We start from the raw sequence: 15,990 nt of genomic DNA, 5'->3' as shown, positions 1-15,990 counted from the left end.
AAAATAAAATAAAATAATAATACAAAATAAATAAATAAATAAATAAATAAATAAATAAATAAATAAATAAATAAATAAATAAATAAATAAATAAATAAATAAATAAATAAATAAATAAATCAATAAATCAAAAAAAGATAAGATTAAAAACTGAGGTCTCACACTGGTTTCTGTCATATAAATAAATAAATAATAAAAAATGAACGGATCCAAACGTTTCAGATTCTATAAAAGAGCCGAAAGCCCCATCACTAGTCTTAAATACTACGTTTCTACTGTATGTGCGTAAAGAGCGCCACCTGCTGGCGCGGTTCCTTAAATTGTGCTCATCGCCGCTAAAGTAATTTGAATTCACGTGCCAGATACAATGTGATTTATGTTAACATCTCTGGATTTACATAGAAACATTTACGTAGTCATATTTTCAAGACAGTAAAGTAGCACTGGAGTGTGTCAGTGTTTGCGGTTTATGGACAGTAAAAATAGTCTGAAAATATGCATGGCAAGACAAGTTTATTTGTACAGCACAATTCGTACACAAGGTAATTCAAAGTGCTTTGCAGAATAAGAAAGACATTAAAATTACAATACAACAAAACAAAACACAAATAATCACAAATAATCATCATAAAATTAACATTAAAGGAGAAAAGGGCAGAAAATATGTAACTAATTAAAGCCAGTGTCCACTGTGGGGTGGGTGCGCCTGTTGTGAACAGCACAGACCCAAGTGGGCGTCAGTTTAAAAGAAAGACACGTCAAGGCACAAAGAATCACCATGGTGACCGCACAGGAGACAGGATTCACAACATTATATGAAAGATGATTTATGTGCGTCGAGTTTGCGATAAATAAAATAATAAAACAAACAAACAAAAAACAGTATGGTATAAAGCCATTAAAATATTTTGTTAGGACTATTTATTGTTGTCAATTTGCAGGGTCCTTACGGTGCTTGTCAGACCAAAAACATTATGGTACAGCACAAATTGTAGCTTTAAACTTGGTATTTGTTATTGTAACACCAGGGAGTTAGCCTATTTATTTGAACAGTAATACAAAATTAGTTTTGGTTAGTTTAAACTACGCAATAATTCGCATGTTTCTTTTATTTTGATGGGGTAATCCGGAAGTTGTCCATTGTGTCCTGCTCTGGGACAGCACTTGACTGGAGATTACGGACAGTTTTATGTTTTCCCTCAAACGTGCACCTTGGCTCAACTATGGACGAAAAAGACGACGATCTCGGTGAGTGAAACTTTTGAAAATCAAAAACATTTGATGCAAAAACTTTATTCACGTGCAGTCCAATCTCAAAGTATGTTGTCTAGAAACTAAACGAAAGTTTTGGGGTATCTCATGCTTAAGATGCTCCGTCCGCATTTTAAGAAATATACTTTGTAGTTTTACCCCATTATCTTGCGTTTTGCATATTCCTTCCATGGGCTGCAGATCCCATACACACACTTACTGTACACATGCAGAGTTCACACTGAAGTGTATGCGTTTGGATCAAGTTTCATAGAAGCAGCTCCCCAGAAGGTCCACCCAGAAAACACTTTTTACTCAATAAATTAAATTAATGAATTTTACTAAATGTAATTTCATAATGACCGCGTAATAGTCATTTTGTTATGATTTTTCCTGATGTTCTAAAACGCATCATGGTGTAAGCAAGAGCAGCTGTATGAACGTGCTATTAAAAGGCCTATTGTAGTAGAAGAAGTGAAAATAGTTGTCTTCTTAAATAGGAAAAGATGCCTCCAAGTCTAGTGTGCTGGGATTTTTTTTTAAATTATTATTATTTTTTTTTATATGAATGAATGCACTTCATGTAGTGATTGTAGTCATTTAAGGAAACTACCTGGTCATTAAAAAAATATTATTATTATTATTATTATATATTATAAGGATTTTGATACACACTATAAGAGAAAGGAGAGAGAGGAGAATGCATTTAAAATTTTGATTTGACCTTTATTTAGCCAGGAGGTCCCAATGAGATCCAGAATTACAGGAGAGACATGTGGAGACAGTTAGGAATGACTACACAGTTTAATTTGCCTTTTCAGTTTTGTATACACTGTTTGCTTGTACTTCTTTTTGTTACTTGTTTTTACGCAAGAGTCTAATTTTGAACGTTTTTGGGGTTTTTTCCAGCACCACAAACATCCCCTTTTTGTTGATTATTTGTTGCACATGTCTTTAGTTATCTACAGGCCTAGTGAACTGGACAGGCACTGGCTCGTTGATGTAATCACTGCTTTGTCCAGAAATGATCTGTGGTAGAAAGGGTTTCTAAGGTACAATGCTTTCTTGAAATTGAAAAGTTTTGGCTGCCTTCCAGAAGTCATATCCATCTAAAGCTAATGATGTGAGGAGCTAGAATTTATACTGTCCTATACTTGGTTAGGTTTTAATTGTAATACAGTAGTAATGGCTCAGCTAATAAGTGTCCTGCTGCATTAATCTGCTTTGTCTCTTTGTCCTTGGGTAACCCTTCGAAGAGTGGGTTATTTATCAAAAAATCCTAGACCTTAGACTTAACCTATCAGTCACTCATAAGCTGATGGAGGCTGACCAATAGGAGGAGTGGATGGGAAATGTGTCTGAGCATAGAGCTGCATTAAACAAAGAAGCACAGGATCAGAATAAAATAGAAACAGTGAATGTTGGCCATATTGTGGAACACTCGCATGGAATTAACTATGGGAAAGTAAACAAATGATGTCCTTATCCCCTGTCAATGCTATGCTAAATACAAGCCATGCAATTTTACCACTGCATGTCTCAAGTGTGGTAATGGCTAATGGTCTTAAAAACTGGCAAAATGTGAAGGGATCATTTTTGAGTGCAACTTTAGATTAATGGATTAATGAAACAAGCATGATTGAAGCAAAAATAGAACTCTAGAGATGTTTTTAATGAGCGGACAACAATGGTTACATTGTCCATAATATGTGCTCTTAAAATGAACTGTAGCGGTCCTCATCCAGCTGCTTTACATTGTCTCACATGCACATTCCTCATTAGTCTCCTCCCTGTTTTTGTATTTTGATTCTATAATGAGTCCCAATCTCACAAATGCCATTCTCGCTTCGGGTCGATCTCGGTTCAGATCTTTTTGGGAAACACCTTCTCGCTTATATTTTTATCCCTCCGCTAAAAGCATTGTGTACCGTGTGACATAATCTGTTTCTGTGTAGTATTTTTATCAGCAGACAGCAGGACTGAAGCAAACATAATGGAAAACATTGGTTGCTATGAGCGGAGCTTGTTGGTGTCTCAATCAAGAGGCTATTGTTAAATTGTATAGTGTGGCAATTGAAATTACTATATTCCCAAAGGAGAGATTGTTGGGGCTAATACTGGTGCCCATTAAGTCTAGAAGGTCAAACTAAATCAAACTTATTTGAAGATAGTAGATAAACATTGGGTGTACAGTTGTAATCAGCAATAGGCCTATAGATATCACCTACTGTACCGGCCAGTACAGTGCAATTTGTACAAAAACTACTAATAGTGTAATTAGAACTTAGAAGTATATTAACATGAATTCATGAAGACATTTAACAACAATATTTTTTTGTAATTCAAAATTACATTTATTTTACATAAATTATAAATGTGTTGTTTTGTGCTATGTCATATTGAAGACTGCATTTATTTATTGAGATAATCCTGAACAAAGAACTATTGAAATAATTGTGACTGTTAATAATAGTTATCTTACCTACAACCTGAAGCCAATAGTGAAAAGATAACACTGAGCATTGTTACAAAATCAGACAAATTATATATTTATATATTTAAAAAATCAATTGTAAATATTCTCTATCTATAAGCCCCCATTTGCAGAATATATATTTAATTTATTTCAATTCACAACAGGCTTCTACTCTGACTGACCATGTTTAAATCCATACTCACAATGGTTCTGTTTAGCTGTGCATATTGATTAAGGTAATTGTACATATTTTAATGTTTTTATTTATTCTCTTATTTTTATTATTTATTTATTCATAAACTTACCTTGCCATGATAGAAAAAAAAGAGAAGAATGACTAGTTGACCTCAGTTGTTGTTTGCAGTCTTAGTCATGATTATGGCAGTGATAGAAATAGCTCCATAAGACATTTACTTATTTTAGACAATTTTACATTATGTATTATATATGTTATCATTACATAGACATGTACAAAGCCCAGAAGGAGTAGACCAAAGCTAATGTTCAGATCAAATACATTCACTTTGCTCCTCATTTGTAGGGCTATGTTCAACTAAAGAAATTCTTGATCAACTGAAGATGTGTCGTGCCGATCGATTAATCGACTAAAAACGGCGTGTGGCAAAAGTTCACAAAACTTTTACGTATCTCTATGTGTCTGACCCAAACTGCACTCTGGAGTAGGCATGGGACAATTTTGAAATTTGGCGTCACGATTATCATGGCCAAAATAACTGCGATTAACGATTATATCACGATAATGGTTAAAATTGCTGACAGTTTTAAAATGTTACGGGTATGAATAATTATAATTTGCATATTATGCATAAGTTCCATTTTCAAACAACTATAGTACTGTATTTTGTTATGAGTAATAACAACAAAACATTGGGGTTCATGTTTGTGTACATTATAAGGTGCAACGTGTTTTTGATTATTACTTTTTTTTTTTTTTTACTGTTCACTATGAACCAGATATTCTGTTTTCTCAATAAAGATTTAATTGAATTGAACAGTGATCTAGAGGAGATCATCTGGGAAAAGTAGCTTTTCTTCTGCACATTCTGGTGATGTAATGGCGATGATCAGGATTATATAAAATGCCCCACAAATAATTATCGTTGACCCTTTTTATCACCATAAACGATATTATTGTTTATTGTCCCATCCCTACTCATAAGACTACACCTGTAGTGATGCAGATTGCAGAAAAAGTATTAGGAAACAATACATTAAAATAAATACATTAAACTTGTGAATGATGAGTTCAATCTGTCTTTTTACATATAAATACCAAAAAACACAAAATCTTCAACTAACTCACTCAGTAACTGCTCCGTTCTGCTGTTGTTCAATATAAATCCTTAAAATAAAATCTTTAGTGGACAAATTTTGTTAAACTAAGACTGCATCGACTGGCTAATGCACTAGAGCCCTACTTATGAGTTTAACAACTGTGTATGTGTGTCTCATGATTTTTATTATTGCTTGTGAATGTCCATGTGTAATAGCCATTCCCAGTGACAGAAACACATTATCAAGGTTTCCTGTATTGTAATGTTAGCTTTACTGTAGACCTTTGAAACTGCTCAATCATCTGCATGTTACATCTGAGGCTGAGGCGTGCCCTGTTTGTTTAAGACAGATGGATCAATATTAACCACCATAGTATTTCCAGAGCAAGTCCCAATTCACACAGGCTGCTGGGAAAATATGCAAAGTGAAATTTCATGTTTGGTCCTCTTACCAATAAGTTTCCATTAGCCTCCTTATGGCAAGACTGATCATTTTTTTTGTTTGTAAAGCAAGTGAAGTATGTTTGTATGTTCTCCCATTTAGGCTGCACACACTATACACCACACCACATCGAAAATGGAACTACAGGATTAAACTCGGATATAAAAGTCCTAAACCAACTCTACAGCTGGACTGTACTACTGACTGACTATACTGCGTCCTATTGATTTGCAGAAAACAGTGACACTGAATCAATTTATTCATTACTTGGAAAATTCAAAGATAAGTTGTGAGTAATGTAGGCTTTAGGTTGGTCAAAAGTATTGAAAACAAACTGATACTAAACCTTGTATTGAAACTAGATACTCATTTGAGCAGATATTGATGCTAAAATAGTCATATTCACAGGACAGAAATGAACCTGTCTTGAATAGCTTTAGAATGAACTCGAGCTGTACCAGAACAAGTATAAGATCACATAGACTAGTATATGCCCATAGATCACTATGGAACCTAGGCAAGGCAAGGTAAGGCAAGTTTATTTGTATAGCACAATTTGTGCACAAAGTAATTCAAAGTGCTTTACAGAATAAGAAAGCTTTCAGTCATGTGCACAACGGAACATAACCATTTTGAGCCTGGATTTAAACATTGTCAAAGAAGAGCTCTGTCTCACATCTTCAAGAAGATTGTTCCAGGTTTTAGCTGCATAAAACTGAAACGCTCATTCTCCATGTTTAGTCCTGACTCTGGGCACCAGCAGGAGGCCGGTCCCTGAAGTCCTCAGAGTGTGAGATGGTTCATATGGCAGTGGCACTAACATATGGGAGATGTACACCGGTGCTAGGCCATGGGGACTTGTACACACGCAGAGCTGCTTTAACATATATTATCTGAGCCAAAGAAAGCCAGTACAGAGACCTGAGCACAGGACTTACTTCCTAGTTCTAGTCAGGACCCGGGCAGCAGTGTTCTGGATGCACTGCAACTGTTCTAATGCTCAGTTGGAGAGGCCAGTGAGCAGGCCGTTACAGTAGTCTAACCTACTGGAGACAAATGCATTGATAAGTCTCTCTAAGTCTGGAGTAGACAGTATACCTTTGATTTTTGAAATGTTGGTAAAAAGCTTCAGATGTTATTGATTTGATGTGGCTGTTAAATTTCAAGTCTGAGTCCATTATTACTCCTAGATTTCCAGCGTGATTTGAAAGTTTTAGAGAGAGAGACTGGAGGTAACTGCTAACACTTTCCCTATGCTTCTGTGGGCCAAACATTATAGCTTCAGTCTTGTCTGAGTTTAGCTGGAGAAAGTTGTTTTGCATCCACTCACTGATCTGTTGGATGCAGTAGCAGAGTGAATCCACTGGTCCATATTCACCTGCTGCCAGTGAGACATAAATCTGAGTGTCATCTGCATAGTTGTGGAAGAACACATTATTGCTGTGTATTAACTGGCCTAATGGCCAAAACTTAATAAGCTGTTGGTAAACATCTTTTTCAAAGACTTTGCCTAAAAACGGCAGATTTGAAATGGGTCGGTAATTGTTCATTATTGTGGCATCAAGACTGCTCTTCTTTAAGAGAGGCTTGATAACCGCAGTTTTCAAAGCTCTTGGGAATGTTCCAGATTGAAGTGACATGTTAACTATGCAAATGAGTAGTGACAGCAAACTGTTGAGCACAAACTTTAGAAATTTAGTGGGTAACACATCGAGGCAGCATGTAGATGAACTCAGACTGGTGACAATCTCTTGGACAGTTTTGTCAGTTACAGGTGCAAAGTGAGTCGGCTCTATGTGTCTAGGTGGGTGCTGGGTTGTTATTTGCGTTGTGAAATTGATGGCATTTTAATGCCCTTAACCTTGTCATTAAAGAATACTGCAAACTCATTGCACTTAGATGTGGAATTTAATTCTGTGTTTTTGTCAAGCCATGTTTCAGTTAGAAGAAGAAATAAAATCATTAATTAAAAATGATTTGTTAGATTAAGATCTGACATTGAGCACAGCAACTTTCAGATTAGTTTCAGTAGGACTGGATGTTATCTTCTTACAAGGAATGTGAACTGAATTTCTCTGATTGGACAGTCTAACTGTCCTTCTGTTAATCAGTCTATGTGGTGTAACTGCAGATACAGCTCCATCACAGGGCCTCAGCATGATATTATCTTTATCATGACTGTATGTCCTGAGACAGCAGAGGCCCTGTGTGTCCTAGGTCTTGGTTGTAACAGCTCTGGGGGAAGGCAGGGAAGGGTGAGTGGGGGAATTTGGGTAACGACTGATGGAATATACACATTAAGACCACATGGTAATATAAAAAAGTACTATGATTTAATGTTGAAAATCACATTATTTTGTTATTATTAGAAAGAGCATTTTCAGTTATTGTTGTGGTATCTGAATCGGTATTGAGTATCAAGTCTATTTCTTAGTATCAAAATTGAGTTTGAAATTTCTGTGGCAACACTAGTAGGCTTGCCAAAATCACACATTTTGAAGTAAGTACAATTTTATCATAAACTATAATCTTGATTGTATTATCCCAGTAAACCCTGTTGTAAATGTATATCATAAAAACAAATAAATATATGGTAGAATTAAATACTTTAGTCCTTATTTATTTAGCATCTACAATGAAATTTTTTTATTCAGTCCTGTACAATGTAGGTATGTACACTGCAACATTATAAGCCCTACACACAGTTGTTTTGGATGAGTTTTCCCCTGCTTTGGGCCTGGTTTTGTTTTGTTTCCTGATCTGAGCTGAAGAGAACCAGTCCCTTCCTTCCCCTGACATAACACTGTCCAATCGCTCCTTCCCTTTGTCAAGCTGTGAAGTCTTCTGTTTTGTTTCTGTGTAACTTTCTGCATGTTGTTTCAACATGGGTATATGGTATATTTATTTACTGGCAAACTCTCTTAAGGTAGGGCTGTACGATTTTGCTTAAAAATACATTTGTTGATTTTTTTTTTCTCAAAAAATGTGATTTTTGATTAGATTTTTACCCCTCTAAAAATGTACTGCAAACCACAAAAAATGGTAAAAACTGAAAAGATTGTATCCATTGATCATATTGAACCCATTGGCCTTTGGGAAAATATTTTATAAATGAGATAATGCAAACTATTGCATTAAACATGCAGCCCCAACATTTAATTTGACGTCACTGATTTCGAAGTAGCCAGCGCTGCACGGCCCTGTGTGTGGCCCTGTGCTAAACTCTGCTCTCTGTGACTTAAGTGAGCAGCCTTTCTTGCATTTTCAATGCATTTCTCAATGCAAGAAAGTGGGGAAAATAATTTATACATTTTTTTCCAAACAAATCAATTTGAACTTCAAATTTGATTAATCGATTTTTTTTTCATTTATTTTTATTTTTTTTAACTCAGCCCTACTCTGAGGGGCTTGCATCAGCACAAACTTGACTCTTATTTGGCTTGGAGGAAATAGTGTTTATGGTGAATATTCCTGTGTTTTTAACTTTCTATTTCCATGGAGTCACGCAGGTGACTTTCCACGTCCAGAAAGTTACATATTATCACTTCAAATTTCAGTGCAACAAAAATATAAAAACAAACACAATTAAAAGAACAAAAACAAAACATGTTTTTATTTTAGTCTTTTTTGAGGCAAAAAGGTTACACAGTGGGACTTTAACAGCAAATCTCTGCTGCTACAAACGTAAACTGCATTTAGCATCAAGCTATTTCTGAGTGTTTAGAGGCCAGCAGATAATGGTTGACTATGTGTTTGGCATTCCAAAAATGTGCCCTTTAAATATGCTGAAAATCTTTGGTCATGCATTTCAGAATGGAGAAGTCAGTAAACACCAAAATATTCCATTCAGGATACCTTTATAATCACTGTAGATATCTGTTATAAGATATATAATATAAGATATTAAATAGTATATCGTAGGGCTGAACGATTTGGGGAAAACATAAAAGTGTGGGTTTGTTTTTTTTCTGACAAGCATTGCGAATGCAACTAGATTTGACATTTTAGTTTTAATAATCGGATTCCGTCCAGACGAATATATACAAAAAGACTCAAACAGGTCTATGAACAAGAGCACATGTATTTCAGAACATGCTTGTACAGCTCTAAACTACAAGGAATAGATTCAATACTCAATACCGATTCCAATACCACAATGACAATAAGAAACACTCTTTATTTATACAACAGAATGTAGTTTTCAGCTTTAAATCGCAGTCTATTCTTTTACATTACCTCTACTTATATCTGTGTAATCCCTCTGTCATCATCATGGGACGTTCCATATTGGTCCATGGGTGTATACAAGTCTATATGGCCTGCTCAAATGAGTATCAAGTTTCCATACTAGTGTTAATATTGATTAATATCTGATTTTTGTTACATTTGACAACCCTAGCGTTCATTCAGATTGCGTTTTTGATTGCTACCCTAGTTGTATGCCTAGTGACATGTCTGCAGCCCAGTTTTGAAATTTCACTAGTGCATTCTCTGTGTCATTAATCATAGTGAATATATGGCGAATGAAATTAAGTATTTGGAACTAATCGCTCATGAATGTGCTACTTATTTGTGAATTGCTCGTGGCTGCACAGTCTCTATGCACAAAAAATAAAAACATCGTACAGTGAAGATTTACTGATGTGTGATAATAATTTATGCATTGGTGTCTTCTGCTTGCCTTTCTATTAAAGACCATCTCCATTCACCATCTATACAAAGCAGGATTCTAATCACATGTAATCAAAGTCTAGGCCTACAATATCATTGAATAGTGACAGTATATATTTTTTTATTAGTATTATAAAGTAAACAAATAAAAATGACCTTGACATCTAATCTTTCCCAGGTGCCTTTGATCCAAACATACCTGAAGAGGGACCATCAGCGCCCCCTCCTGGCTGGCTGGATGTCATTCACGGATACCAGGGTTACAAAGGAGGTATTATCCTCATTTGTTAATTTAGGAACAAAGCTGCATTCCTGTTTTCATATTTTCATGTTGAATATAATCTCTACTTTTCATTATGTTTATCAGATGATAACCCACTGTACCCTCCACCCCCTGCCTACAACCCCCAGCCTGAGCAGGACAGGAATACTCTGGTGCCTAATGTCCGGTAAGACAGGCAACTAAAGCCAAATGAAGTCAAAGTATACAACTTAAAACAAGTATTACAGCTGCCGACCAAAAAAACTGTCTCAAGAAAAAAATAAATAATTGTTAGATATGCAAGTTTAATGCCATACTGTGGAAAATTCTATGGAAAACACTAACATTTCCATGGAAACAAATCAAAATCTTCCATTTGACCTTTTGTCCACATTATTCCAAAAGTTACTGCGGGTGCCATCATTGTCATTCAGGTTGTATTATTTTCCATGGGGCTGCCGAAAGCATAGACCTCAAAGCCGTTTGAAAACTTCCCAGAGAATCGGTGCAGTGTTAACTTGTTGGTGCAGATGAACACTGAATATTTTACACATATCAACCTACTTTATATCATATTTTAGCCGCGAAACTTTACTCAAATTTTTCTCACTTTTAAGTGAATGGGATTTCCGCTTAACCGAAAGTGCCGCCACAAAGAAAGCACAGTTTAGTCGCTTTTAGAGGAAAAAATGGGCGGGGCAGAATAAGGTAAATAAAACCAAGGTGTCGTTATTTGTTTGAAAACCTCATTATATTTCGGAGTATATTTTGTTTTTATGTAGATATTCCACTGGCATGGCAAGATCATTTGACAATACAGCATGCTGCCCTGGAGTGTTCCATATGGCGCCACAGTAAATCCCACAGCATACATGTGATCATAATGTTCTGGTCTATGATGTTTGGTGTCTTTAGGGTGCCCACAGTGTCTGAAGACGTGGCCAGAGAAGCTTTAGTGAAGTTTGCCGAATCCAAATGGAGGTACAGCGCCAAACCAGCCCGCAACCTCACCTTTAAAGATCTTAAAGCCATCACAGTTTACAGGGTATATATATGAACATTTATAATATTAATAAATAAAAATAAAATTTTATACATTAATTCAATTTAATTAACTTCTTGCTGTTTCCTTCTGTAGTACAGACTGGAGACCTATACAGAGACCAGAACCAGTGCCTGGCAGTTTGAGCCATATCATGGTAAACTTCTACTTTCTGTACAGATATAATTGTTAGGAGTTTTTCCCCAACTTTATTCTTTAGTTAAATTTAAAAAACATACCTGGAATTGTTTTTTGTTTTATCTGCACACATTTGTGTCTGGCTTTCTCCCTCTTGAGCGCTCACAATCCAAAATGAAATATATTTGGTGGGATTATCCATAAACTCTCATTTAGTTTTTAAAGTCTGTTCTCCATCAATGGTCATTTACTTGTTCAAATTTCTAAACTAAACACTCTGAGATATGTGAAAACGGATAGAAAAACACTTAAAATGCGTACAACAAGTTTTGAGGTTTTATTACCTTGTTTGGTGGGATAAAGCCTGTGGTGAATATTTATCATAGAGTTTGTAAAAAAAAATGTTGAAGTAAAAGTTGAAAGTCACCAGAAGTAGTGCTGAATTCTATTCATCCATAAGGGACAATGTATGTGCAAGGATCACAATTTCCTGTCAGTTTAAACCTTCATTTACCCAAATAGTGGTGTTGCCATCTATTTTAGTTGTCCAATAATAACTAACCAGGATATATAAGCTTTTTTGATGACATTGAAACTTCGCCTCTGCTTACAGGACAAGCAGTGGATGGGCCTCAGTTCGGTGTGAGCCCTCCTCCGTGGGACATCCCAGTGTCTCTACCGCAGAGGTTCTCTGACATGGTGGTTAAGGTCCGCGTGCCTCACTCATCCTTTGTGAAGGTACTCCTGACCGCAACGAATAAAGATTTAGGAATTTCGGTCATCTTTGTATTAAGATATGATTCTACTCTTACAGAACTGCCACACGTGCCATGGCTGTGGAAGAACTCGCTGTAGAGCGTGTTTTGGACGCGGCATGGTTGGTTTCTGTCAGAGCTTTTAAAAAATAACCACATTAGTTTAACCAGTTCATGCAAATCACTTTTTTGTGTGGTGCATGTGCTACTGGGAAACAGGCTATCAAGATTTAGGTTATACAAAAGATTTATGTTTTGTTGTCAGAAACGCTGCACTTTTTGCCACGGTCACGGTCGATCCAGAAATAAGCGCTGTTCTTCTTGTGGGGGTCGGGGACGCAAAAGGTATGGTACATTCACCAAGAACAGGTCCATTTCATCCCCTTTTACATAAAATCCTGTAATTTGCTATTTTGCTATAATGCACATATTTTTACTCAAGGTTGGGTTGGTCTTGGTTTAGTCCTTATTTAGCCCTTGTATTACTGAACCCAGATTCTAGGGAAAAGTAGTCTACAAATGTGCACAACTAAATAAACAATTTAAAAGTATAGTCCCAATCTAATTAATTTAATGTCATACATTGAAAATCTATTAGGGTTTCAATGCGGACCACTGGAGGTACTACCTTCCAATCACTGGAGGACCAGCAGCAACCCCAGCCAAGTTGCGTTTCCATGCTCCTGGTCCAGGGACAGGGCTCTGCGAACGTCACCTCAGCATAACTTATATTAACTTAAATAAAATCTAAATCATACCTGAATTATCCTCCCATAAGGCTGATCTCAGAGAATCACAAAAAGACATTTAGTATTTCGAGGTTGTGGTACTGTGAGACGTGGCTAAAGCTGGCGTAAACACTAAACAAATTCTGGTTTATCGTCAGTTTTTTGCAGTTATTTAATTTATCTGCACCTCTGTGCCGCGTTGTGACCCCTCTTTATTTAATCCCCTGGAGTTTGCCAGTGCTAGTTGCATTATACACTGCATTATAACTTCACCCACCTTGCCTGTGTAAAAAATGTATATACAACTGTTCGTCAGAGCAGCTGCACTTTGCTTAACAGCTTAATTAAATTATATCAGCTGTGATCAGTTCAAATCTGTGCTAAACTTGTCCCAGTCCTGTGTTTTTATAGACTAGAGTGGATGTTTTTTTCATTTACACATCAGTGTATGTATGTAATGTGTATGAATATGTAATGTAAATGCTGTTGTTTGACTGCGTGCAAACAATGGGAAATGTCACTATCACAAGCTCCAATTTTATGTCTGATTTAATAAAAAGATTTGAAGGCAAAACAACACCAGTGGGTACTTCATATATAATATAAAAGTGTTAAGACTGTATACACACTATATGTAGTGTGATATACTCCACTCAGCCCTGGTCGGGGATGTGGTTTTCATTGTTACTATTTTGTCTGTCTGCAGGTGCCTCTCATGTCACGGACATGGCTTCAAAACCTGCAGTGTTTGTCATGGCAAACAGAACCTGATGCACTTCATTGAGCTCACAATCACGTGGTACGATTCAATATTATCATAAAGTATTTCTATATGTGTTGATTTGTTGTTTGTTGGCGAGCCTGTTAAATGTGTCATGTGAATCCTTTTCATGACCCAGTTCCCAAGTAAAATGTAATCATTATTTGTTTATGAACAGGAAAAACAACATAGATAACTTTATTCCCGACCGTCAACCTGAATTTCCAGACAAGAAGTTTGAGAAAGTGACCGGAGACCCTTTCTTTGTGGATGAGAATGTGTTGGTAAAGAAATGTTTATATTTATGTTTTGAAAGTACTTTTAGATTACATTAAGAAATGAATGGATGAAAAATGAATCGATATGAATGTAAGTGACAGTCACTTGATGTTTGCCTCCAGGTTTATCCAATCCAAGGATTCCCTGATCAGGAAATTTGTGATGTCTCTCAAAAACTGATAAGTGAACATTTTAACCGCTTCAGCTCAACCAGTCGCATCCTGCAACAGGTACATCTTTTCTGAATCCTGGAAAACATCAAAAGCCTCCTGCTAAATTGATTTAGAATTTTATTCAGCATGCCATCTCATCAAACATACCTGTGGTTATGTTTAATTTCTTTCCACCAGATTTGAGTAATTATGCATATAGTATATCTAACTCCATGAAATCCTGCCTATGTAAAAGGGGGCACAGTTCAGAAATCCCCTCAAAATGCTAAATCTTAAATGTACAATGGAAAGAAACAAGTGGCGCCACCAGGTCAAGTTACAGGTCATATCTGTGGAGAGGCTCACATTAAGAATGGATAATTTTGGATAGGTTAATGCCATTCCGTGGAACATTCTAAAAGCAATAACATCTCCATGGAGGCAAGCAGGTGACAGATAACCCACCAGAAAGGTTACACAGTGCACTACTTTTATGATTATATTTGTAATTATTTTATGCAGTTGTTTTATTTAAAAAAAGGTTTTCTACCATTGGCTCCACACTGATGCAGTGATTTCTACACATCATGCTGGTTTTTGATCAGCACAACTAATACATTAGCTTGTAACTTGCTTATGTTCATTGTAAACATGTAAATCATATTTTTTCACTGCAGGCACTTGATTTCAAACCAGATTTTATAAATTCTTACATTTTAAAAATGTTGTCTGTTGCAGCGTCAGACAATCGAGATGGTGCCTCTCACTCATGCACACTACACCTACAGTGGGAAAGACTTCGACTTCTTCATTTACGGAGTGGAGAACAAAGTCCACGCTGCCAAATACCCCTCTGCATGTACCATTTTATAACAAATATACACTAATATTACATTATCCTTATATGGAAACACTTTCCAAAAAATTTAAAACACTCCAATATAGACTTATTCTATCATTTTATTGTATTTGTTTTTAGAAGATATAACCACTATTGCCACAGGTGCCTTGCATATGTGACACAGAAGTAACAAAATATAATCCTATATTTTCATACTTCAAAGTCTAATACATTTTTAGTAAGTACAAGTAGATCTGAAGTATCATATCACAAAACTTTTCAAAGCTTGGTAACAAGTTCTTACAAGATTTCCACTATTCCATTCATCGACTACTTTCTCTACTATTACTAGTACTACTACTATCAAACGTAATAATAAGTATATATTAATCTTAAGTGTAAAGTAATTGTAATGGTGGATTTTTATGCAGCCAGTAACCTTATTACAAATCACTTACTTTCAAAACCAATGTAGCTTCTTCAGACTGATGCCAAGTAATGGAACGAGTAATGCGATACTGTGTGTAAGTTATGTATAAGACTCTAATGTTGTGCTATAAGTGTTGCTAAAATATGTTTATGAACAATGTAAAAAAAATATATATATATATATACATAATCAAACATTTCAGTATTCTAATGTTTTCCTACTGTTTTTTTAAGTTTTCTCTATGCCGTTACAATTTTGAAATCAGCTATTTTTAACAAAGTGCTTTTGTAAAATTTTATGATTTTTAAGATATATGCATCGTTTTAATAGTCTGTTCTGGTTTATATGTTTTATCTAGCTACCTCTGTCCATTTTGTCCAGGTCCATTGTACAACAACAACCCAAATACTATGTAGTTCATATTAAAGTATTCAAGCAGTATTATGCCATGATTGTGTGGTAGGATTT

General features: G+C 35.7%; 1 protein-coding gene across 1 annotated transcript; it reads left to right on the top strand.

Annotated features, from left to right (window-relative positions):
• The first annotated feature begins 1,184 nt into the window (after positions 1–1,184).
• Positions 1,185–15,166, top strand: ssuh2.1 (ssu-2 homolog, tandem duplicate 1). The gene is made up of 12 exons (XM_033966665.2): positions 1,185–1,248; positions 10,314–10,406; positions 10,503–10,584; positions 11,313–11,442; positions 11,536–11,596; positions 12,191–12,315; positions 12,392–12,454; positions 12,598–12,677; positions 13,767–13,859; positions 13,999–14,104; positions 14,222–14,329; positions 14,990–15,166. Exons 1-12 carry the CDS (start codon positions 1,224–1,226, stop codon positions 15,122–15,124), a joined length of 1,101 nt encoding a protein of 366 aa, XP_033822556.1. The 5' UTR covers positions 1,185–1,223; the 3' UTR covers positions 15,125–15,166.
• The last annotated feature ends 824 nt before the right edge of the window (positions 15,167–15,990 follow it).

This window comes from Periophthalmus magnuspinnatus, chromosome 5 (assembly GCF_009829125.3).
Source record: "Periophthalmus magnuspinnatus isolate fPerMag1 chromosome 5, fPerMag1.2.pri, whole genome shotgun sequence".
Classification (NCBI taxonomy): Eukaryota; Metazoa; Chordata; class Actinopteri; order Gobiiformes; family Gobiidae; genus Periophthalmus; species Periophthalmus magnuspinnatus.
This window is presented reverse-complemented; position numbering and strand designations above follow the sequence as displayed.